Raw genomic sequence first — 27,222 nt, 5'->3', positions numbered from 1 at the left:
GAAAATTTCAGCATTACGAAGACGAGGGTAATGTTTTACACCGCAAAACTTTTATTGGACAGTTTGTTTTGTCATTGCCTCCTCACTGGCCTCTGATGTGCGAACTAAACTTCGTCTGTTCACATATCGAGGGAACATCGGCTGAATGCATGCGGAACATTGCAAAAACGTGCACGTCATACGAAAAGTTTCGTGGAGCATTTTTAAACAGCTATTGGTCCAAGGAGACAAAGGACAGGATAAACAGGAAATAGTGATGAGCAAAGATTTGAAGAGTTCAGTGTTCCATAGCCCGGTGAAGTATTTCGAAAACTTGACCACGAAAAATCAGTATTTGGACGACCCATGCAGACCGGCTGAGATCATAAGATTGTGGTAAATGACGTTGCCAGTTTCCTACCAGCAAACGCTCGTCGGCCGATGTGAAAGTGATGTAGAAGGATTCAAGGGTATCCTAAGAGAGTTGAAATTCGCTTTCAACGAGCAGCAGGCGCGAGAAAACGTAATTAGAGAGACGTGCAGAGTGAAAGAAGGGAGAACAACGGAGCGAATAATAGAGGCCATAATTGGCAAAACAACGTAAATCGGCCGCCTCGCCAAAACATGGACTATAGATATCGTAGTGGGAACAATGTACAGTAGAGGAACTATGGCAGAGAATATAGGCAACAAAATGAACGCAGGTGGAAGTTACAAAATAATGGCGCATCATGGGGCGACAATAGAGCAACTCGTCAACGGTCTGACCAAGGATGGGGTGGAATGAATAACAACAGGAATCGGGAACAATCAGTTGAAATTAGACCACCTAACCCTGGGAGAGTACGCCAAAATAACATGGAAAATGAACAATGACTAGGCCATACGACGGGCACTAGAGGAAATTCGCCCATAAACCGTCTCGGAAGTAATAATATAAATATTATAGAATATGAGGACATGAGGGAGATATTACTTTATGAAAATGAAACGTTACCCAAACAGGAAATCTATCTGGTGTTAAAAGTGCAAATTGCAGGAATTATGAGTACTGCTGTAATAGACAGTGGAAGCGAACTCTCAGCTATTTTAGATAGGCTGTTCGCTAAATGCAAGGATTAAGTTAATCCACCGAGGCTCACAGTGCAAAATACAAAGGTACGAGGTGTGTTAGTTGGGAAGGGTATGGAGCCGGCTGGAGTGGCCTAGCGGTTCTAGGTCCTTCAGTCCGGAACTGCGCGACCATTACGGTCGCAGGTTCGAATTCTGCCTCGGGCATGGATGTGTGTGATGTCCTTAGGTTAGTTAGGTTTAAGTAGTTCTAAGTTCTAGGGGACTGATGACCTCAGAAGTTAAGTCCCATAGTGCTCAGAGTCATGTGAACCATGTGAAGGGTATGGAAATATCGCAACAAACACATCTAGATTTTGAATGCCAAGGACACCATATGACTGCAAATCTGTTCATAATACCGAAACTAACAGCTGATATAATAATCGGTGTAGATTTTCTATCAGCTCAGAAAGCTATCATTGATCTACGAAGAGGGGAGTTAACGTTTGGGAAAGAGAATAAAATAAAAATCAGATTTGATGAGAAGGCAATAAAAGTTCAAATTCCAGCGAGCTGTTTAAAACCAATTCACAGACCAACATGCAGTTCAGAGTGAGGAGGGTAGAGAAAATAATGAGAATAGAACAGAGTTCAAGTCAGAACGTGAGCAGCTTAATGAAATTAACAGGAAGATTGATTCGAAACTCAAGAACCTAGATAACATAACTCACGCCCCGTTCTCACAGTTTTAATTCCGCCAGTACCTCGTCTCCTACCTTCCAAACTTCACAGAAGCTCTCCTGCGAACCTTGTACAACTAGCAGTCCTGGAAGAGAGGATATTGTGGAGACATGGCTTAGACACAGCCTGGGGCTTGTTTCTAGAATGAAAATCCGCCCTGAAAGGCTTATGGAGCTCCTTCAAAGATTTCACGGGGTTTCGGTGTTTTCCTTACTTGATTTGCGATAGAGCTTTTTGCAGATAGAGCTCGATCCTGACTGCCGAAAATACACGGCCTTTATTGCCTTCGGAAGGTGTTATCAATTCATAAGGCTCCCTTTTGGATTGAATATATCTTCAGCTGCATTTATCAGGGGTTTTAGCAAAATATTGAGCGAAGAGTTATAAGAGAAGCTCACGTGTTATGTAGCAGGGAATACCTGGGAGAGACATAACAAACTCTTAGAGGACGTGTTAAGCAGTTTGAAAAGGTATGGGGTGACGGCAAACATTGATAAGTCTTGTTTTGGGAGCAGTAGGGTTACCTTTCTGGGACATGTGATAACAGGAGAAGGGATTAGTCCCGACCCAGAGAGGATGGCAGCAATTGCAAAGTTTACCACTCCCACAACCAGAAAACAACTGAGAGGGTTTCCAGGAATAATAATTTTTTATAAAAAATGGTACACAGAACAATCGCTTTTGGTATCAGCGTACTATCCAAAAGTGAAAGGAATTACTCTGTTACCGAACTTTAAGCCCTTGCAATAGTATGGGGATTTAAATGTTTGCATACTTTCTGTTTGGTAGAAAAACAAAATTCTATAAGGACCATAGGGCCCTAGAATTTCTCCTGACCGCCAAACTTCCGCATGGAAGACTAGCGAGAAGGGTAGCTGTACTACAAGAATACCAGTTTTCAACCATCTATGTGCCTGGTCCGACAAACGTCATTACTGACGCCCTGTCCCGCTCACCTATGGATATTACAGAAGAGACGGCTGAAGCATTAGATCAAGAGCATTTTCCGTTGTTCTACCTCAAAGGCGTGGCATTTGAAAACTTCGTTACTGTAACGATGCGGAATATCCAGAATCAGCAGGACAAAAACTCAGATTTAGTCAAAATGAAGGAAATATCGAAGGGTCGGATGCAGGTCTGTATAAGACATCACTACCTCTTGAGAAAAGGGATTCTGTTTTATAGGGCAAACGTTAATGATCCATTGTGGGTGGTGTGCATACCAAATGAGTTAATAAATAAGCTTATATGGTGCACACACCTAAGTTACGCACATTTCGGTCCACGAAAATGTTTTATGAAAATGAGGAGTGTCTGCTACTTTAAAAACATGGAGAAACGCATTCGGAAAGTTCTAGCCATCTGTAAAAACTGCCAAATGGCGAAATCCATAACTGTAGGAACCCAGGCTTCTTTATACCCAATTATTCCTGAGAAGCTAAGGCATATGGCAGCGACGGATTTAATGGGACCATTACCCAAGACACCGAGGGGTCATCAATATATATCGGTAGTTTCGGAGCTGACATCGAAATTTGTGACGTTGACACCACTAAAAAGGGCGACTGGTGCAACTGTAGGTAGAGCCTTGTGCAGAGACTTCATAAACCAAGTGGGAACTGTAACCTATATTATCTCAGATAATGGACCTCAATAAAAATCTGAGATATGGAAAAGAACACTAAGGAGGTATAAGATAAAGCCCATATTTATTAGTAGGTTTCATCTGAGTTCGAACCCCGCAGAGAGAACGATGAAAGATTTGGATAATTTATGTAGATTATACTGTGGAAAGAATCATGCTAGCTGGGACGTATTTCTTCAAGATTTTCAGGATGCGATAAACGAGTTCCCCCACAGTACTACACCGATGCCACCTATGATTGTTCTGAAGAATAGGGACCCTCCAGATGAAATTCGAAGACTGATCGAGTTTCCACAAAGTACACACCGACAACATAAAGTCATAGTGGAGGAGGCTTTGCGCAATATTCGGGTCGCTGGAGAGAAGCGCAAGATGCACGCAGACCAAAAGGCACATGTAAGGGAATTTGTAGTTGGACAAAAGGTCTTAGTTAAGTCTTATAGGTTGTCCAACAAACATATGAAGCTATGTCAAAAGTTCTTCAAGAGGTACAGCGGCTCCGTACGGATAAGAAGACTAGCGCACGCAAATGCGGTTGAAATTGAGTCTGTGAAATCAGGAGAGTCTTTGGGATTATATCATGTGAGCCATCTTAAGCTATTTATAGAATAAATCGGAAGAATTAAACTGAGCTTGTATGGCGAAAGTAAAGTATAATGTATGTAGTTATCAATTAAGTTATTACATTGAAGGAATATGTCGATTTATCAATATTTACTGTGCTATTACCATGTTAAAAGAGGTGCTACAGTACATAAAAGGACAGGATGCCGAGGGTGTGAAAATTAGGGTATGTTTCTTTGTGTAGACTATAACTACGTATACAGCAAGCTGAGCGTACACTTTTAGAAGGTATTTAGAGTTTAAGATGTGCTATCTGTCCATGAAGTAATAAAGTAAAAATGAGAAACGTGTGGTACTGCAAAATGTTGTAGAGATGTGTGAATAGGTAAGTTTGTTACCCAATTGATATGGAACGCATTATCAGAGAATGTCAGTATTTTGAAAAAGAAATTTTAGACCTACTTCATGAAATGAGTGTCATGTTTATCGATGGGATCTGAAATGAGTGACTTGTTAGTAATGGTTTGCGGTGACACGCAGGTGGCGCACCGTTATTTGTATATGGAAATGTTGTATTTGTACTGGTCAGAGAGACGTAATAATTGTGTACATGTCGGCCAGTTCTGCGGAATACCCTTTGAGTTTACCGAAATATTGTTTGAGTGTTATAGCACATGAAATGGAAGTGTAATAAGGGGATACAGACATGTAAAATTTAATAAAGGAAGATAAGAATGTTGTACATTCAAAACACATGTCATAGTGGGTAGCACGTAAGGGCATGGCAGTCGTGTTGATAAGCAGTGATTTTATATAATGTACTAACACCTTTACTTTTCCAGGTACCACTAGTAAAAATAAAAAGTAACTTTATTAACATGAGAAGAAGAGAACACCAGATAACCGTAGTAACAGCAGCTCCAGAAAAAGGGGACAGTGACAGAGAAGGTGTTACTGAGTAAAATCATGAGAAAAGGTATTTAAAGTATGATTAAAGAAACAATCAGAAATTTTGTACTAAACTTGCTATGTAATTTATGATTGTCCAAGAAGAAGAGGCCCACCTAATCATTCATTTGTGTATGTCTGTGTGTGCAGACGTGCAGATTATTGTTCACAGTTATTCACGACGACATCCACGACGAAACCAAGAGCCATGAGACCGGACGATCATGTGATACCCAACGACAGTAGTACTTGGAATAGGGTTGTAGTTAGTCTAGTATCAACATTCTACTGGCCAGTAGTTTAAAAATACTTTAACAAGCAGTATTTGCAACTATTAACGTTGGGATTTGGTGAGGATCATAATGCTACTGTTGTATGGACAACTAATGAACATGTATTTTTCATAGGTGTACAGGTGCAAACAGATGTTTAATAATTAAAAACGACAAATATTGAGAAATGTTCTTTTATAATTAACATTTACTTGTACATAGGTTTTGACCAAAATAATAATAGAAAATAAGTGAGCATCTTGGCTGATTGTACAAGTAGAACAATAATAAATGTAAAGATAAGTGACCTCACAAGTAAATGCACCTTAAAATTTTATATTTCATGACAGAGAAATGTCAATGGTTTTGTGTTATGTATTGTATAGTATTTGTGTAAATCTGAAACCAAAAGCTTTGCAAGACACACTGGAAGCAACAACATGATGTGCGGATGGAACGGACCAGAAGCAAGGGACGCCGTTGGCCATGTCACGGAAGTGGGCAAACAGCTGGCCTATTCATGTGGCTACCAGAAGTTCTCAGGCAGCAAACAATGGCGGAGCAGATGACAAGCAGGCATCTGCAGCAACCCCACTGGGTCGAGTCGCGATGGTGTTTAAACGGCCACTAATGACTTGTCTCCACTGTTGTACTACATGATGGAGACAAGATAAACCACTTGCACACATAATACAGTCAGTTAAGCCTACAGAGCAATTGCTAATAGCAGTACAGAACTGTAAACTATATATGCTTATCTTCTGCGGTCCTCTGCCAGACAGAGGCTGATAAACATCATAATCTGTAGCAGTCAGTCACCTGGCACTGACTTCTGAGGAATATGAGTCACACACAACGATTCAAGTTCCATGTATAGTGTCACCAAACAGATAACCTTCCTGTCCACAATTTCCGATATCCTTATCCAAAATACTACATTTATATCAAGAGAAAGAAGTGACATAAAGAACAGAAGAATAGGAACAAAAACATAGTAAAAGAAGAAACACAAAGAGCTGAAGACTAGATACAAATACACTTCTCTTAGCTGACGCAGAAGAATTTTAGGTGACCTATAAAGATCCTACCTGACTGTACCTCCCTCATAGTGTGTGCAAATTCGACGAAAACTTGGCTGTTTCAAAACATACACCCACTTACCTTGCTGTATATTCAGAGGGTCCTTCCGCATCATCAATTCTGCGAGAGACTTGCAACCTGATGGAATCAACAATGGGCTGAGGGTCCAAAGACTGACTTGCAAAGCCACTACGACCGATCTCAAACAATCTTCACTTCCTAAACTTCACAAAAACTGTACCTTCCATTCCTGTACACAAATGAAGATGATAGTGTGTTGTGAAATCCGAATCAGTGTGTGACTCTTGATAAAAAAAAATGCGCAAAATTTAGTGAACACTGAACATTTACACCCACAAACTAACAGTTTCCGATATTTAGCAGTTTGTAACCATCTTGTCCTTATTTTTCAGGGTAGTCTTAAGAAAATATTTGCGTATTTATTCATGTAAAATTATTGTACATCATTCTCTTTGATATGTCCTTCACTATTTTTATATCTTTGTGTATTTCCAGAACTTTATCTGTGTTTGTCTTTATGTAAAATCATTGTTTGTCATTTTCTTTGTTAATGATGCTATGGGTTTTAATGTTTTAATGTATTACATTTTTTATACTGTGAACTAGCACACTAGTTAAAATTGGTGATCGATCCAAACTCTTATTACAAATATTAGTTGTCACAATAAATGTAAATGCAGTTTTTCAAAGAACGCTTTAGAACATAAGATTTTTGAAATGTTTAGGGAAGCACTAGACTTGGTCAATCAGTTTGTGAAATGATGTTTCTTTTTTTTAGTACAAGCCACGAGCATAAATATAACCAAGTAAAAAGATTATGGAGGATGTTTCACAGAATTTTATATCATTGTATAATGACCAATTGATAACCTCTAGAATAATTGGCATAACTGCTTGTTTTGCATATTCAGGGCTAAATGAAGAACATGTAATTTATTGGACGACCACTTTGGAAAGATTAGGATACTTTCCTTTAACATTTCTTGCCTAAAACTCTGTCTTAGGGATGGATCAATGACAGAGAGCATTGGTGTTAAGTCTAAAGGAAGATGGGAACTGCTATTTTTGAAAGAGCATAAAAATTTTGTAATGTCAGTTACATTTATTTTGATATTGTATACTCCAATTGTCATGTCTCAGAAGAATGCTCGAAGCATAATGGGCAGACAGATTACAATAAACATGTAATAAGTAAATTTATGCCAGTAAACCCATGAATGAACGCAGAATTACTGTAGAAGAACAGATCACGATTCAAGTGTTCCTCTGCGCTCGTATTCTTATTAGTTTGCTTGTACAGACAATTGATGGTTATTTTATTTTGTACTGGTTGAGATAATACTATAAAAATTACCCCTATCATTTGATAGGTTGTAAATTGTATATATGAATATTTAAAGAGACTGACATTGTCACGTATGCCTTGTAAATAATTGATAACGCTTTTCCATGAAAGATGACGGAGTGTCTTTATTATAAAAACGGCGTAATGAATGATTGCCTATACTAGTAGAGGTTGGAACGCCAGTGGAGATGAAACGGCAGACAGAACTCAAGCACTGGGTGCGAAAAAAAGCCCGCACAGGTGTGCTTGTCCTGCTTGACACAGGAAGTGCCAAGAGGGACAGTCTGGATACCTGGGCGCGGAAATACAATACAGTGGCGGCTGGCCGATATTGTAGCTAGGTCGGAAGGATTATACTTCGGAAACTACGAAAATCATTGGTTGACCAATGTCGTAGCTAGGTCGGAAGGGTTGTACTTCGGAAACTACGAAAATCTTGGACGCAGCTGAAAGGAACGAGGAAGTGTCACCTCGGAAATCACGCAGGCTGTGTTATTTCCTCAGATTTTTACTCAGAAGCGTACCATTGTATGAGTATAGGTATTTCCTCGCAAACATTCCGCGCTAGACGACAAAAGACTAAAATATGGTTGGTCAGTGTTCGGAAGAATCTGTAGAGAGGGAGATTATTCAGTAGTTTCGAGAAGATGATTCATTTTCTGAGTTACGAGGGAGGGGAGCCGAGCTGTGCTGGGAGGCCAGTGGTGTAGAGAAGTGGTCTTCCGTTTTTGAGCGCCCGTTTGTGACGGTCGCTCAGTATCAGGTTTGTTGGTACAGACAGACTTGCTGTCTTTGCTCTCAGGAGAGTTTATAGTTATAACGGTTAGGCACTGCACTGTTGCGAACATATACGATTCTGGACTTCGCCTCTGGGTTGGAAGTTGTCGTTGAGTACATAGTGTTCAGTGTTTGAGCACACTTCTTCTGCTTACACTTACGCTGAGATGTTATTTGAACTCCGCCGGCCGCGGTGGCCGTGCGGTTCTAGGCGCTGCAGTCCGGAACCGCGGGACTGCTACGGTCGCAGGTTCGAATCCTGCCTCGGGCATGGATGTGTGTGATGTCCTTAGGTTAGTTAGGTTTAAGTAGTTCTAAGTTCTAGGGGACTGATGACCTAAGATGTTAAGTCCCATAGTGCTCAGAGCCATTTGAACCATTTTTTGAACTCCGACCTTGTGACTGGGAGTTTGCGGTTCTCATCTGTTGAACACAGAGAGGAGAAGACAGCATTAGTATGTATTAGTCAGAGGATCGCCTTCTGTCGGCCTAGTGTTTGAAAGAGTTTATTTTGTGGCTGGAGTTCTTCCATCATCGCAGACGTGTACGAGAACTATCACTCCGACGTACCAGATGCCGTACATATGGTGATATTGCTAACTGCTTCGGCTTATCAGGGCTATAAAGCTAAACAGCTGTGATCACGTTATTTTCTTTTCACTGAGGTTCCACACCACCGTAGATCATCTTTGAAAGTAGTGTCTTCTAGTGTTTGGTACGTAGATGATGTCCATCATTTCGCGTTATTTTTGTTAGATTGCATGGCCATAAAAAGGGGCAGAGTCGGGCAATTGATCAGAAATTTTAGTTAGGAAATATAGACATTTGTAATAAAGGGTTGTTTTTTAATATACAGTAAATTTATAATAAGAAACAAAGTTTATCATTTAGTAGTATTAGTTGCCTTAATCATTCATTGATGTTTAGGTTGTAATTTATATGTTAAAGAGCATTAAGAAATCGTGAGATCTGCTTCAGGGGGATAGTAAGACAGGGCCAAATCATCATTTTAGCGTTCATTATTTTCCGCTGCGCACATTAATTTTATACCCGCCTGGACTAGCATCTTGGAGATGTTCAGGGATAATGGAGAAGGGCAAATATACAGGGTGTTACAAAAGAGGTACGGCCAAACTTTCAGGAAACATTCCTCACACACAAATAAAGAAAAGATGTTATGTGGACATGTGTCCGGAAACGCTTAATTTCCATGTTAGAGCTCATTTTAGTTTCGTCAGTATGTACTGTACTTCCTCGATTCACCGCCAGTTGGCCCAATTGAAGGAATGTAATGTTGACTTCGGTGCTTGTGTTGACATGCGACTCATTGCTCTACAGTACTAGCATCAAGCACATCAGTACGTAGCATCAACAGGTTAGTGTTCATCACGAACGTGGTTTTGGAGTCAGTGCAATGTTTACAAATGCGGAGTTGGCAGATGCCCATTTGATGTATGGATTAGCACGGGGCAATAGCCGTGGCGCGGTACGTTTGTATCGAGACAGAGACTCTTCGTGCTCGTATTGTGGATGGCTGTGATACAATACGCCATTCTCCAGGGCTGCATCAGCGCATCAGGGATTCCATGCGACGGAGGGTGGATGCATGTATCCTCGCTAACGGAGGACTTTTTGAACATTTCCTGTAACAAAGTGTATGAAGTCACGCTGGTACGTTCTGTTGCAGTGTGTTTCCATTCCATGATTAATGTGATTTGAAGAGAAGTAATAAAATGAGCTCTAACATGGAAAGTATGCGTTTCCGGAGACATGTCCACATAACATATTTTCTTTCTCTGTGTGTAAGGAATGTTTCCTGAAAGTTTGGCCGTACCTTTTTGTAACACCCTGTATAAGTTTGAAGTATTTTCGATAATGTCCAAGTGCAATGATATCGTGCTTCAGTAGTACTAACGTCGATCATCCATTACCATATGGTGTTTTACCCGGTAACGTGAGTTGCAGGAATGATTTTCGTGTACAGGCAAGCAAATAGAACCAGCAAAGAAACGGAACGGCTGTACAGGACCAAATATCCGCATGGAAGATATCCGGCTCACACATCGTTACAAAGGCTGTTCCAACGATTACGCGAAACAGGGAAATTGGTACCACAGTACAACGACCGAAGACGACGAACTAAACAGATTCCCGACTTAGAAGATGCAGTGCTTGCTAGAGTGGATGAGGCGCCGGCAATCAGTACTCGATCAGCTGGATGTGAAATGAATATCTTCCGCATGGAAGATATCCGGCTCACACATCGTTACAAAGGCTGTTCCAACGATTACGCGAAACAGGGAAATTGGTACCACAGTACAACGACGAACTAAACAGATTCCCGACTTAGAAGATGCAGTGCTTGCTAGAGTGGATGAGGCGCCGGCAATCAGTACTCGATCAGCTGGATGTGAAATGAATATTTCGCAGAGTACTGTGTGGCGAGTATAACGGGAAATGCAGCTACACCCCTACCACCTACAGAAAGTGCGTGCTTTGATTACTGCTGACTTCGGACCTCACCAGTCTATCCTCACTTCCTTGGATATGTACTTTTCACGCATGAAGCCTGTTTCACCAGAGACGGAATGCTAAATAGTCGCAGTAGTCATGTGTGGACCGATGAGAATCCCCACGCTTCAATTGTGAAGAACCATCAACACAGATTATCAGGTAACGTGTGGGCAGCATAGTCAATGAGTACGTGCTAGGCCTGTTTCTTCTTCCTCCCCTCCTCTTAAATACACCACTGAATACAGTGTTTATCAGAGACACACTACCCAGGTTCCAGGAAATATCCCACTTGTCATTCGACGACGTATGTGGTTCCACCATGATGGAGCCCCACCTCACTTTGGACTGAGGGTTCGTGAACACCTGGATCAGATATTCCCTGAAAAGTGGATAGGCAGAGGAGACCCCGTTTCGTGGTCAGCACGAGCATCTGATATCACGGCACTTGATTTCTTCCTGTGAGGACATGTGAAAAGTCTTCTACATGCATACATCTACATACATAGACCGCAAGCCACCGTATGGTACCTGGTGGAGGGTACTATTCACCACTACTAGTCATTTCCTTTCCTGTTCCACTCTAAAATGCAGGAAGGGAAAAACGACTATCTATAACACCCGCACGAGCTCTCACTTCTCTCATCTTATTTTCGTGGTCCTTACGCGAAATGTGTGATCGTGGCAGTAAAATCGTTCTGCAGTCGGCTTCAAATGCCGGTTCTCTAAATTTCCTCAATAGTGTCTCGCGAAAGGAACGTAGTCTTTCCTCCAGGGATTCCCATTTGAGTTCACGAAACACCTCCGTAATACTTGCGTGCTCATCGTACGTACTGGTAACAAAACTGGCAGCATGACTCTGATTTTCTTTGATGCCTTCCTTTAATCCGACCTGGTGGGAATCCCAAGTACTCTAGCTGTACTCAAGAATGGGTCGCACTAGGGTTCTACACACCGTGTTGTTAACAGATGAACTACGAGACGCCTGTCTAAGCTGAAGAGGATCTCCTGGCAAGAATTGTCGCTGCCTGCCGCACTGTTCAAACGACACCGAAGATATTAAAACGGGTATGACAGAACTTTGTACAACGATGGCATGCCTGCAATGACGCTGGAAGACGCCATTTTGGACAACTGTTTTAAATGTAGCAGCTCGTGAAACTTGTACAAGTAAATGGAATTCATTATTACTGTACTGTAGACTTAGTATTTTCGGTTTTTCTGACATCAAATTTCGTGCCTGTTGCTAGTCCGCCAACAGGAGAAATTATCGGAGGGTACTGAGGAGTATTCAGTGGGAATTTGTACATGGCGATCTGGTTTAGGAAGTGGAGACCCCTAGATTGTCCGTTGTAAGAGACTAGGGCGGAACTAGAGTAGACCCACGCTTATACTTTTCTACTCGGTCGGTTCCGGACTAGAGTCCCTTACGTCAGATTGGCACGTTTAGCCTTCCATCATCCATGGAAGTTGGTAATATCATTACGGAATTACGTTGTATAAGATTATTAAGAATGAAGTAGTAAGACCAGTAGGCTCGGAGTGTAGGTAGAAGGGGGGCAGTCTTTTACTATCTCTCTTCCTACTCCCCCTCCTCCCGTACCACAAATATAGCTTACCGCCACACCCACAATTAACGTGCCACTGATAATTAGGGATTTAATAATTATTTTTTATTAACTCCTTTAACTCCTTATGTGGAGCATAGGGCTACAACAAAGGATCGCCATATTGTTCTGTCTTCTGTTAGTATTTTCACTTCTTCCCAGGTTATTCCTTGTTGTTGACCTTCGGCTTCAACTGGTCGTCTCCACGTCATTTGTGGCCGGCCTCGTCTCCGTCGTCCCTGCGGGATCCAATAAATTGCTTCCTTCGCAATATGTTCATTTGGTCTCCTAAGTGTATGCCCTAACCATCACCATTTCCTGCTTCTTATTTGCATCTCAGTTGACTTCTGGCTGGTTCTTTCCCAGAATGTTTCGTTAGAGATGACATTTGGCCCCCGTATCCCCAGGATGTTTCTCAGACATCTGTTGTTGAATGTCTGTAGCTTATGGATTAGCTGCTTTGTCACTTTCCATGCTTCACATCCATATAGAAGCACAGATTTTACATTACTTTCAAATATCCGCAATTTGGTCCTCAATGTTATTTCCTTCGATCTCCAGATAGAGCGGAGAGTTGTAAAAGCGCCTTTGGCTTTGTTGATACGGCTGTTAATGTCCTCTGTAGCACCACCATATGGTGTAGTCATGCTTCCAAGGTAGCAAAACCTATCCACCCTTTCGGTTACCTGGCTACCAAGCTTAAGCTCTCCGGTGTTGTTATTATTTGCCCGTACGTCTTTTGTTTTTTGGGCATTTATTTTCAAATCGACTTTCTTCGCCGCAGATTTCAGATCTTCTAGCTTCTCTTTCATGTCGTTGAGGCTGTGGGATAGAAGGCAAAGGTCGTCTAAAAAATCTAAGTCTTCTAAATGTGTTCCATTGTTCCGTTTTGCTCTCACTTTATCCACTGCTTGCACCATTACAAGATTCAGTAATGTGTTAAATAGTATCGGTGAGAGCATTCAGGCTTGCTTAAGTCCTGTTTTCACTGCTATTGGATCTGAAAGCAGACCTTGATGTAGCATCTGCCACATGTACTTTTCATACATGCACTTGACAAGAGCAATTATTTTCTTGGGAATTCCAAACGTTTGCAGTGAGCTCCGTACTAATTATACTCTAGCAGGCCTTTTCAAAGTCTACAAACAGCATGTAAAGCGGTGACTGGTATTCATATGAATTTTCAGCTATTATTCTCAAGGTGTTTATCCAGTCAATGCAAGAGGGACCTTCCCTGAATCCTGCTTGTTCTCTTCATATTTTCTTGTCTGCATGTACTTTTGTCCTGTTTTGGATTATCCGTGAGAGGATCTTGCTTGCGACTGACAGCAGGGCCATGCCTCTCCAATTATCACAAACCGATAGGTCTCCTTTCTTTGGGAGATTGATGAGCCAGCCTCTGTTCCAGTCATTCGGTACATTTTCATTCATCCATATGGTCGATAGGAGTGGAAGTAAAATTTCTGCTGTTATAGAGGGATCTACTTTAAGTAACTCTGGACTGATTTGTCCAGGCCCGGAGCGTTTCCATTTTTTATTTGTTGGACTGCTTTAGCGATTTCTTCTTTGGATAGCGGTTCTACGTTAATAGATATATCTTGTGGGAGCCCTCCCCCATCCACATTAAGTTGAGTTACATTGACACCTCTAGTTTCACGGTTCAGAACGTTCTCAAAATGTTGTTTCCATCTATGCACCTGATCTTCTCGATTTGTGAGTAGTTTTCCTTGCTTGTCCTTTATTAGCATATCACCCCTAAATTTCTTATTTGACAGTCTCCTTGTGATTTTATGTAGTGTATTGTTATCGCCCCTGTTAGCTGCTGCCGGCCAGGGTGGCCGAGCGGTTCTAGGCGCTATAGCCTGGAACCGCGCTACCGCTACGGTCGCAGGTTCGAATCCTGCCTCGGGCATGGATGTGTGTGATGCCCTTAGGTTAGTTAGGTTTAAGTAGTTCTAAGTTCTAGGGGACTGATGACCTCCGATGTTAATTCCCATAGTGCTCAGAGCCATTTGAACCATTTTGTTAGCTGCTGCCTCCGCCTTAGCTGCGGGATTATTGATGAAGGTTCTCTTATCTGTTCTGAAACTCGTCTTCACCATCATATTTAATAAGGAGAGTTTCTGTTGGTTTTCTTCTTTTACTTCCCTTGTTTGTGCACAGTTTAGCCGGAGTTTTGCCTTCCTCCTACGCTGTACTGCATCCCAAGTATGGTCAGAGATCCAGTCTTGTCTGCCGTGGTCCTTTGTTCCAAGAATATCTTCGGCAGTCCGTGCACAGGTCGTTTTCACTGTATCCCATTGACCCTCAATGTCATTCTCTTCGGTTCCTCTGCTCCGAAACGATTTCTCAGTTGGATCGAGAACTCCTCTCGGACTTTTGTATTGTCCAACTTTCCAAAATTGAACTTAATCCTCTTCTGCCCGCAATGTCGCTTGTGTGCAACTATTTGTAGACGGGCTGTTGCTAGCATAGAGTGTGGTTTTAATAATAACAAAAACAAAAATTTAAAATGTTTTAAAATAATGACAATAGCTGTGTTCATCAGAGGTTAATACAGTGCTTTCGCTTTTGGGAGGGAGATGGTGATCTCTACCCTTTCGATCCGGATTTGGTCGAGGGTCTGTAAATGGAGGGTAACTGCCCCTAAGAGAGACAGAAGAGGAGGAGAAAGTTCATGTGGAAGACATAGCTGATCCAACAATGGTTTCAGAGTTCGACAGAACTCTTAAATAATCTGAGCATAAAGAAGGAAGCAGGAGTCGATGGCATATCTTCAGAGTTACTGAAATCCGCGGGAGACGTAGTGACTAGAGCGTTATTTGAGTTGCTGTCCAAAATCTCTGATAGAAGTGGCTTACCATTAGATTTTCCTAAAATCATTCACATGACATTGCCAAAGAAGGCACTTGCAGATTGATACGAAAACTATGTGACGATTAGCCTGACAAATGTTGTTTGTAAACTACTGACAACAATAATATACGGGATGAAGCACATAAAATTTGCATCCCTTTTATTTCGTCAACGGCTCAAATTATCGAAACTATGTTTTCAGCAAATGATACTAGGCAGAGGGGTACGTAATTTTGTTCTTAGGTAATGTTCTTTAAATCTTGTATCATCCGAGATACTGAAGCTAGTATTTTTTTATGCAGCGCTGTACTTTTTTAAGCGGCATTCAAAACCTATTGAAAAGGTAGTAACAGTGATATTACGCTCGTTGACGCTGATGTTGAATTTTTTTATTTATTTGGTTGTAGGTTGCAGCCACCAGCTCACCAGGTACATTTCCTTTGTACATCTACATAATATTGACTTTTAAAATTTACATGTTATATTAACATATATACATGGCTACATATAGAGATTTAAACATTCAAAACAGAATATGAAATTAAAATTTGATGTCTGAGTCCTTAAGATAGATTTCTATGACGGGATAAACGTATATACGCGGGTACATATACAGATTTAAACAACAAAAGAACAAGGTATTTTGTGGCTGGAGTCTTTTAAGTGAGCAGCAAATGTGGCTGCGTTGTCTTCGCTTATTGTCGTGTGTTATTTAAATCGTGTAATAACTTTTCTTCCTGTTTGTCCAGTACACAATTTTGGGCGTTCTTCACAGTTAATTTTGTAGATTCTTGGCTGCGAAAACGGTTCTGATCTAATTGGTATGTGTCTTAATAGTAGTTGTAGATTGTTAGTGGTTCTGTAACTGGTGTATAATTTTGTATTTTCGAAATATTGCGTAATGTTGTCGGAAATAATACCTAGATATGGCCATACAAGAACTTTATTTTTCTGTGGTTCGTTATTGTCTCTGGTTAAAGTTATTTCATCAATGTGATTGGCATGTGTTTAATTGGTTTTCTTTTTAAATAATGTGTGTACTAAGTTTTTAGGATAACCATTACTTATAGCTACATTTCGGAGACGATCTAGTTCTTTCTCAGTTTTCTTCTTTTTTGGTCTATGTAACATACAATGAAAATATGCGACCTTGTGTGGTCTCGGGTGGCATGACTGGTTGTGGATAATGATGCCTGTTATCGTTGGTTTACGAAAAATATCGAATATGTGTTCGGATTTTTCGTTCCAAATTTTTAAATCCAAAAATGTATGCTCTTCTTTTTTTCCCCTTTCCGTAGTGGAATTAACTTTTGGATGCAAACTGCTGAACTGCGAATGCATGACGTTACTCTCGTCTATTGTGCCATCGAATGGAATTAAAATGTCATCGACATATCTACAGTAGTGAAGGATGTTTTGGCTGTTTGGGTGAACTTTTTTTAAAAAAATTCTTCTAAAGTGTTAACGAAAATATCAGCTAATATGCCAGCTAGGCATGAGCCCATTGCTACCCATCTTCTTGGAGATAAATTTTGTTCTGAAATGAGAAATAATTGCAGGAAGTGATTTATTGTAGAAGTTCTGTTATTTCACAAATTTTTACTTGAATGATTTTCTTATATTTGTGGTTTTAATGATCTCTATAGTTTCTGTTACTGGAATGGTTGTGTAATTGTTAGATATATCGATTGATATGAGTATTCCACTTTCTGGTATTTTTATATTTTTAATTTTATTGACAATATCGTAACAACTTTTCGAAGTATATTCTTTCTCGTATGTGTAATATTGCTTGAGGAGTACGTTGAGTTTTTATTGACAGCATGTGCTGGGCTATTAACCATGTTAACAATTGGACTAATCGGGATTTGTTCTTTATGTATCTTTGGCTGAGCACGAAATGATGGTGTTGTTGGATTCATTATAATGGAGTCTTTTATATATTTTTCTGTGGATGTAAAATTACATCTTTCTAGTGTTTTCTTTAGTTGTGCATTAAATTTGTTGAGGCGAAGATGTAGCTGATAAAGCAACGAATCACGGAGAAATATGCTGCAAAGTGTTTACACCGGTGTCCAAAATTAAAGCAACAAAACGTTACTTCCCCGTGTTGTGTCTAATTCACGGTATAATCATACAATATGTCAACAGATGTCCGTACAATCGTGTTCTGCATGGAAGATGGCTTTCCGGTCAAAGGACCACCATGTCAAGATGACGTCAGGGCACCTATCAAACGGCGTAGTGTTTGCCGGCTAGTCCAACATCCACAATCGCTGTATATACAGTCACAGACGGTGCAGTATGGCACAAAGAAGATGCCTACCAGACTCTCTGCGGTGGAGGAATGGAAGCAAGACAATCGCAAAACGATGTGTCCCGAATGCAAATCGTTCTGTTGTTCCTCGGATGTGGCGACAATTTAAAGAGACCGAGACAGTATCCCAAAGACCAGGGCACGGCCGACCACGTGTGATATCAAAAAAGAGAGGACCGTTATTTGGCCGTAAGGGCACGACGGTATCGTCTTAGTACTGCACGGCATCTGGCGTCTGATCTCGTAGCATCCGCTGGACGTGTTGTATCGAGGCAAACGGTGTACAGAAGGCTTCGGCAGAGTAGCCTTTACTGTCGGAGACGTTCTGTACGTGTACCTCTGATGCGTCTTCATAGATAGGAACGTCTAGAGTGGAGTCGTCAACATGCCACCTAGACGGTCGAACAGTGTGCCAATGTTCTTTTCGCAGATGAGTCCCGATTTGGTCTGGAGAGAGATTCTCGATGCATTCGTATCTGGAGGGAACGTTGAACACGATCTCGGAATCCGAACATTATGGAGAGAGACCGATATGAAGGAGGATCCTTAATGGTGTGGGCAAGGATTATGTTGGCCACACGAATACCTCTTCATGAAATTGTACGGGTGAATTGGCTGTCAGATATCGCTACCAGATCTTGGGACCTCATGTGCTGTTGTTGCGAGGTGATGTAGGCTAGGACTTCGTATTCATGGACGATAATGCTCGACCTCATAGAGCACGGGTGGTTGATGTTTTCTTGGAAACGGAAGATACTGCACGCACAGGGTGGCCTGCTTGCTCTACCTGTTTGAGTCCAATACAGCATGTCTGAGATGCGCTAGGGAGACAGGTTGCATCACTTCACAATCCACCAACCACTCTCCAAGACTTGCGAGCAGCTCTGCAGGAAAAATGGGCGTTATTGCCTCAAAATGAGGTTGATGGCATCATTCACAGCACGCACCATTGGTATCAGGTCTGTACGGCTGCCAGAGGTGGTCTCACTGCATACTGAGCACACAAACCAGTTGCCAGAACGTGTGTGCAAATCCTTTAAGTTGGAAAAAACGAAGAACATTTTTGTCTACCGTTATGCGTGTTGCAGTTGTTTACGTTCTGTGTCCTTTACATTGTTTCTACTTTACTATCACTTTTTTCTGTTTTGCTGCGAAATAAATGCGACCTTCCAAAATTTCCTTTTGTTGCTTTAATTTTGGACACTAGTGTACATTATCATCTGGAAACCACCCTGTTGCAGTTCTGAAGTAAATGCATAATTTTTTGCACTCAAATTTTAGTCTGAGGTGTAGAATTTGTTTTGTGCTATTTCTGTTTCACGTAAGCATTCTATCTAAATTTTACTGACCAATACATTTCTGTCCATAAGAGTTACACGCCCTGCTGCAGCATAGAAAAGAAGTGAACCTGCGGTAAAACGCTCCTATCAGAGCACAAAAAATGCGAATATGTTCCGTTTATTTAAAAGACTCTGACTGAAAAGGCGAGTACCAGCCGCCTCATTCTATCTTCCTCACCACCTTTAAAACTTTTCCCAAAAGTTTTTGCATGCAAAGATATTCATGCTTCTTTTTTGCCGAGAGAGGAGAAGACAGTGGCAGTGCCAAAGAGAGAGAAAAGTAATAGATACTGGAAGATAGTAGACAGTGGCTGTGTTATAGAAAAAGAAAAGGACACAATGGCAGTGTGAGAGAAAGAGAGGGGGACAGTGGCTGTGGAACATAGTCGACAATAACAGAACAGTGCTAGGAAAAGAGTGAAGGTCACTGTGCCGGAGGGCCACGGAGGGGAGGAGGAAGAAAGAGAAAGTGGAAGTGGGTGAGAGCCAGCGATAATGAGAGAGAGTGTATATGAAAATGACAGTGAGGAAGAGAGAGATAGTGACAATGGGAAGGGACAACAGCAATAGGAAGGAAGGAATGAGAGAACAAGAATGGCTCTGAGCATTATGGGACTTAACAGCTATGGTCATCAGTCCCCTAGAACTTAGAACTACTTAAACCTAACCAACCTAAGGACATCACACAACACCCAGGCATCACGAGGCAGAGAAAATCCCTGACCCCGCCGGGAATCGAACCCGGGAACACGAGCGCGGGAAGCGAGAACGCTACCGCACGACCACGAGCTGCGGCCAGAGAGAGAGAGAGAGAGAGAACAAGAGGGAGACGGTGACAATGAGAGGAGATTGTAGTAGTAAGACAGAACGTAGTGGACTGTGTCTGTGCCACAGGAGGCAATAACAGAGAGATGCAAAGAGACAATGACAATGAGTTGGGATGAATGGGTGAGTGAGAATGGGAAAGTGAGAGTGGATCGATATGAACTACTTACAGCGATGGACTAGTGCGTGTGAACGAGTTACAATTAGGGGAGCTTGTGGGAGTATGAGGTTAGCTGTGTGCTAAAAAAAGGGCAACTATTTTCGCATGCCAAAATTTCTGGGAAAAATTTTAAAGATGCTGAGGAAGAGAGGATGAGGCAGCTGGTACCTCGCTTTTCAATGAGAGTCTTTTAAATAAACAGGAACATATCCGCAGTTTTTGTGCTCCGATAGGAGCATTTTCCGGCTGGATCATTCTCATTCGGTTAAATCGCAGCTTCCTCGAAAGTTCCGGTAGCATATGGGCATAAAATCTTTCTTTATTTCTTTGTGTTGCTTTTCACTCCCTGTTCCATTCTCACTCAGCTAGCTGAAACTTTGACGCATCAGGTAAATGGAAAGGCGAATGGCGACTTCGGTTCTTTGGGAGAATTCTAGGAAAAAGTTTGGGATCCGTATGAAGTCGGATTAAAGGAAGACATTTAAGTAACTCAGAGGTGGGCTGGTAGATCTGTTACTGGTAGTTTCGAACGACATGCAAATGTTGCGGAGATGCTTCGAGAACTCAGATGAGAATTCGTGGAGGGAAGGCGACGTTCTTTTCGAGGAAGACTATTGAGAAAATTTAGGGGATCAACATTTGAAGCTAACTACAGAACGGTTCTGTTGCCTCTAACATACGCTGCGTAAAAGGACCACGAAGATAAGATACGAGAAATCAGGGCTCATACGGAGGCATATAGATAATCGTTTCTCCGTTATTCTATTTGCGAGTGGAACAGGAAAGGAAATTACTAGTAGTGGTACTGGGTACTCTTTGCCATGCGCCGTAATCTGGATTGCAGAGTATCGATGTAGATGTAGATGTAGAATATGCTAAAGTTGAAACGCAAGGCGGCTGCAATCGCCTTCTGCCGTGTATTTATCGCCAAGCGCGGCTCTTGCGGCAGGCTACACTTAAACAGTCGAAAGGCTGGGTACAACGACAGAACCTGGGATTGAGACCCACCTCCACTTTCAGTTTTTACATGTTTATGACGTATTGTTGTGAGAACTTTCAACGCTAACTTTAACAAGCGTTATATCACTGTACTAGCATTTTCAAGAGTTTTCAAATGCCATTAAAACAAGTACAGTGTTCCATTAAAATCATATTATCTTTAATATCATGTCCGATTCAAGAGTCAAGAGTATTGCCCTCATCCTGTATAAAAGAACGGAAAGAAAAATTGAAAACAGCCTTGAGGAATACCAGTTTGGTTTTAAGAATGGGAAAGATACCTGAGAAGCAATTCTAACGTTGCTCTTCGCAGTGGAAGGTAAATTAATTATTACTATGCCTTCCCAGAGGTTTACACTAAGTCAATGTAAACCTGCGTAGCTGGGTCACGACGCGAAATCGTCTTTGAGTGTTAGACTTTACAAAACTTTAAATCGAAGAAAATGCTACTTTAGCCAGCACGAAGATGGGGGTAATGGTTTGGGTGCACGGTGGTGTAAACTAAACGTACCTCTTGCCTCGGTAGCGCTAGTTTATACAGAGAATGGCGTAAACTTTCGGACAGCGCGCAATTCAAATGGCCGCAACGACAGCACAAAAAATCCTCTTTTAAGCGTGGTTTTACTCCGTAATTTCTTGTTAGTTTCACAACAAAGTTACATCACTGAATTTTTCTCACACAGACATGTTATTCTGGTGCAAAAAATACCACAGTTATGTCTTTTAAGGATTCCGTACCTCAACCGGTAAAAAAAGGAACCCTTGTAAGGGACAGTCAAATGAAAATGAGTCAGATGGAAGAAAAGTAAGTAAACTGTTTATTTTCTTAAAAGCAATCGCCATAAATGTTAATACATTCATCGCATTGTGGACAAGACGGGCGACACCTCCATGGAAAAACGTTTGCTGTCCCCTACGAAACTATGATTGTACCCAGGCGTGCATCTCTTCGTCCGAAGCAAATCGCCGGCAACGAATGACTTTCTTCGGCACTCCAAAAATATGGAATTCGTAGGAGGGAGAGACCGGGACTGCGCTCACCATGCGATTTCGATATTTTTGGAGCTCTGAGGAAAGACATTAGTGGTCGTCGTCTTGCTTTGGTCGGAGGTGCACACCTGGGTACAATCATAGTAACACAGTCTAACAATCCTACCACAACAAAGGTCAGCATTTAATAGCGATTGCAGTGTTGCTCACGCTGCTAAATACTGCATTTTCGGGCAACAACAGTCATATTATGTGGAAGGTGTCATTAGAGCACAGTTAATAAAGTCATTTCATGTAATAATCAAAAAACTAAGCACTCATCTTTTTGTGTTTCCCACGCTGGTCTCGTCGTAAAATCATGGCTCAATCGTTGAAAATCTAGGTGGTTATGATTCCAAGCTCGGATGCAAAGGGGTGTAGGTTTTATTCTGCTATATTCAAAAGTTTTGTAGATGCGCTTCACAAACCATTCTTGAAAATTACACTTTTGCTGGACAATGGTGATGTAAAAAAAAAAAAAATCAGCACTCCGAAATTAAGTTACACTTCCTTTTAATTGCTTTTATTGCAATATCACGTGACACACTAACATCACTTCACAATACAAAACATACTTGGAAACATCTTCCTCACAGTCACTGTTAAAGTTCACATTTTATAAGCGGACTACAATACGCGTCTTTCCAACATGACGTCCAACACTTGACTTTCTCAACGTCCGACTCTCTAACAACTAACTAATAATCGCTTACGCGCCCAAAAATCAGAGTTACAAGTACGTCAAAGATCATAATGACAAAAGAAAGAATACACATAAGAATAATATCATTGCAATATGAACATATCGATGTATCAAAAGTGAAATCAAATCTGAATGTTATCTCAGAAATATGTTAAGTAGTTAACAGAAATACAGTAGAATATTACTGGTATCGAGGGGTTCAGGTGAGGTTCCATAATGGTTACGTAATTCAAGTATCATTACAACAGGCACCCGTAAACATTTTTCCATGAAGGCATTGACCGTCTTGTCTCACAGTGGGAAGAATATGTTAACAGTTACGGCAATTGCTTTTGAAATAATAAACGGCTTACTTACTTTTTCCATCTTTCTAGTTTTTATTTGACTTCGCCTTACAAGATCACTTTGTTGTCCGTCTGTCCGTCAGCCTGTTAGGAGCCCTTTTTCTCCGGAACAAGTAGAGATATGAGGCTGAAATTAATGCCAAATACTAAAGTCTACGGTCCGCTACATGTGTAAAAGACTTAAGCTTCTAAGTCAAAGCAGTCAAAAGATACGCCCATTTATGTCACATATTTTGATGCTCGAAAACTCACTCACAGAAATAGATCAGCGGTAGTCAACCTGGTCCCCAGTAACCAGTAGTGGGTGTTCCAGCTTTCATGGTGGATGGTAGGCGGTAGAGGCTTAAGGGAGGTAGGACGTCAAACGGGCTGACTTGGAGCAGGAGAGGCACCACAGGACATTTTAATTTCCACTGTCTATACTTTTACAAATTAATTTATAAAGCTTTTCCAGCATGACCAGGAAGGAGTCAGGATTCACTCTCATAGCAAAAGAAGTTCAAAAACGTAACAAAATATTTTTTTTATATCTGAAATTTCATCAGTTTTTCACTTATTATTGGCTGCATTTGTTCCTATAAGTACACTTTTCTTCATAAGTAGGAGAGATTCTTCAATGAATTTTGCACATCATACAAACCATAGTTACAAATGTATGAAACTCTAGAATTTTCCAAATCTATTAAAAACTGTGGTAAAAATTGAGATAATTAACTATAAAATTTGAGTTTCTTCTAAATATGAAGTTTAAAATGTAACAGCGTATTCATTTTTTCATAAATTAAATAAATTCTAGAATTTCGTACACCTCTAAGTACGGTTTGTGTGCTGTGCAAAATTCATCGAAGAGTCTCTCCTACTTATGAAGAAAAGTGTACCTATAGCAACAAATTCTGCCAAAAGTAACTGAAAAAAATGATGAAATTTTACATGTAAAAAAAATTACTTTGTCATGTTTGTGAACTTCCACTGACATGAGTGTGAATCCTGAAGCCTTCCTGGTCATGCTGACAAAAATTTATTGGTAAAAGTATAGACAGTGGAAATTAAAATGTCCTGTGGTGCCTTTCCTCCTCCAGGTTTTCCCGTTTGACGTCTTACCCCCCTTAAAAATCTTTTTTTGACATAAAGTAAGCAATTATTATTATATGCACTATCTTGGTGTAACTCGGCTTTATAAATTTTGAGAAACGGAGTTACTTCCTTGCTCTACAAATCACCATTGCTGGGGAACTGGTGAGGGCTTAGAATATTTTATCACTAACAGAGATACAAAAGTTGGCGGTAGATAAAAAAGGTTGACTACCCCTGCTGCAGAAAAGCTATCTATGTGTAAAGTTAAGTTTGTGGGGAACACTCAGAATGCTAGTCCTACTGGCAGTTGTCTTTCTTTTTTTTTTCAACTGATGCCTGTATCACCATGCTTAATGAAGTTCTATGGAGCCTGATACTGCAAATATTTTTTACGAATCAGAAGTTATTTGAGGTGTAAAAGTGAGGGGCCTCACCACGTATGTGAAGCTTTTCCTGTTCCGTTCTGTAAGTAAATTGAACGGGAAGAAACGTGCGGTAGAATAAAGAGGAGTCTCTGGCACGCACCTTGCGGTGGTTCGCGCTGCAGAGTGCGGAGCAGACAGGTCGCAGAACGCCCCAAGGCTGCGGAAGGCGCGCTGGCTGCGGACGCGGGCGCGCAGCTTCTGCTTGGCTCGCAGGCGGAGCGAGAACTCAGCGAGGAAGACGGCGGCAGCGTGCCACGGCGCGGCCTTCCGCTATTGATCAGGCGCGCGTCTCCTCCCAGCTACCACCCCTCCGCTCTCACCTATGTAACCAATGCACCGTTCCGACTCTTCTCTAATTTGAAACCTAAGACGAGAATGTTGTCGCGGGGTAGCAGTCCCAGCTCGCCGTGACATTCGACCGCGAACTTCGCTTCACCGTCGTGTGACGTCACCGAGCAACAAGTCGGCGCGCTGGTTCTGGAGGCAGGGCTCGGAGCTTAGCCGAAGCTAACAGATCCACCAAGTCTTTACTCATCGGGAGCGCGGAACCCAGCCCCCCCCCCCCCCCCCCACACACACACACACACCCAGACACATACAGATAGACACAAACACACTTGCTACCCGATTCCACACCGAAGTTCCATTCGGCATTTAGCGGATGATGCTGTAGTATACAGAGAAGTTGCAGCATTAGAAAACTGCAGCGAAATTCAGGGAGATCTGCAGCGGATAGACACTTGGTGCAGGGAGTGGCAACTGACCCTTATCATAGACAAATGTAATGTATTGCGAATACATAAAAGGAAGGATCCTTTATTGTATGATTATATGATATCGGAACAAACACTGGTAGCAGTTACTAAGTGGAATGATCATATAAAATTAACTGTTGGTAAGGCGGGTGCCAGGTTGAGATTCATTGGGAGAGTCCTAAGAAAATGTAGTCCATAAACAAAGGAGGTGGCTTACAAAACACTCGTTCGACCTATACTTGAGTATTGTTAATCAGTGTGGGATCCGTACCAGGTCGGGTTGACAGAGGATTTGGAGAGGATCCAAAGAAGAGCGGCGCGTTTCGCCACAGGGTTATTTGGTAAGCGTGATAGCGTTACGGAGATGTTTAGCAAACTCAAGTGGCAGACTCTGCAAGAGAGGCGCTCTGCATCGCGGTGTAGCTTGCTGTCCAGGTTTCGAGAGGGTGCGTTTCTGGGTGAGGTATCGAATATATTCTTCCCCCTACTTATGCCTCCCGAGGAGATCATGAATGTAAAATTAGAGAGATTCGAGCGCGCACGGAGGCTTTCCGGCAGTCGTTCTTCCCGCGAACCATACGCGACTGGAACAGGAAAGGGAGGTAATGACAGTGGCATGTATAGTGCCCTCCGCCACACACCGTTGGGTGGTTTGCAGAGTATAAATGTAGATGTAGATGTAAAAGGAAGTTCTTTCGCAACGGACGTCATGAGGTCAGTAAAAGACTCGATGTTGTTACAGAAGGCAGCATCGTACTCGGACCACCAGTCTTTAATCACATTTGACATACAGGGTGATTGTTATTAACGCTTACAGACCCTCGAAACAAAGTAGATGACGCTGAAACAGGTAATTTAATGTCAAACACATGGGGCCGCAAAGATTGGGAAACACCCCAAAAAATGTATGACAAATGTTAAACATTGGAAGTCACTAGGTGATGTACATCGCCCACGCGCAGTACTTAGGTTTGTCGATCCTACCGTCACCGGTAGGGGCAGTGGTACACATCGCTCCGTTAGGCTGCTCTGTTTCCGAAAACCTTTTGTAAGCCGGCCGGAGTGGCCGTGCGGTTCTGGGCGCTACAGTCTGGAGCCGAGCGACCACTACGGTCGCAGGTTCGAATCCCGCCTCGAGCATGGATGTGTGTGATGTCCTTAGGTTAGTTAGGTTTAAGTAGTTCTAAGTCTAGGGGACTGATGACCTCAGATGTTAAGTCCCATAGTGCTTGGAGCCATTTGAACCATTGTTTGTAGTTTGAAGTAAACCAGCGGAGGCCGCCAGACCGGTAATTAAAATAATATATGCTACCTGATTGTAAACACATAATTATCTAACGCAATGCAGAAAAATACTGCCTCCCATACGCAAGATTCAAACCCTCAGCCCCATGCCTACGTAGGCCCGGAGCCACACCTAATAATTGACTTCGGTTGGGATGATCAGGTGCAACAGACTGATAGGCTCCCAAAGCGATCTCCTGAAGCGACTAGGTTCAGCAACTTTTGCAATCAGAATAATTGTCAATTTTGAGGATGTAGAAATTAGTAAGCTAACATACTTTGCATACTTCCACTCTCTGATGTCCTACGGAGTAATATTCTGGGGCAACTCAACACTTAGGCAAAAGGTATTCACTGCTCAAAAGAAAGTGGTTAGAATAATGTGTGGGGTTCATAGTGGCACATCTTGTAGGTATCTGTTTAAAAGGTTAGTAATCCTTACAACTGCTTCACAGTTCATTTACTAAGTAATGAAATTTTTTCTCAACAACATGGACCAGTTTAAAATCAACAGCGGCATTCATGATTACGATACCAGAAAAAAGAAAGACTTACACTATCCTTTACT

At 41.7% G+C, this 27,222-nt stretch overlaps 1 protein-coding gene across 1 annotated transcript in view; it reads left to right on the top strand.

The window, feature by feature from the left end:
* The window catches only part of LOC124556221 (SR-related and CTD-associated factor 4-like), a 40,408-nt gene extending 15,516 nt beyond the window's left edge, over window positions 1–24,892 (top strand). Inside the window, exon 3 of the mRNA XM_047130212.1 lies at window positions 24,738–24,892. Coding sequence (XP_046986168.1) covers window positions 24,738–24,892 — 155 coding nt within the window. The remainder of the gene's footprint in view (window positions 1–24,737) is intronic.
* Window positions 24,893–27,222: the final 2,330 nt, after the last annotated feature.

This window comes from Schistocerca americana, chromosome X (genome assembly GCF_021461395.2).
Source record: "Schistocerca americana isolate TAMUIC-IGC-003095 chromosome X, iqSchAmer2.1, whole genome shotgun sequence".
In the NCBI taxonomy this organism is placed as follows: Eukaryota; Metazoa; Arthropoda; class Insecta; order Orthoptera; family Acrididae; genus Schistocerca; species Schistocerca americana.
The sequence above is the reverse complement of the archived record's forward strand: the minus strand, read 5'-3'. Positions and strand labels throughout refer to the sequence as shown.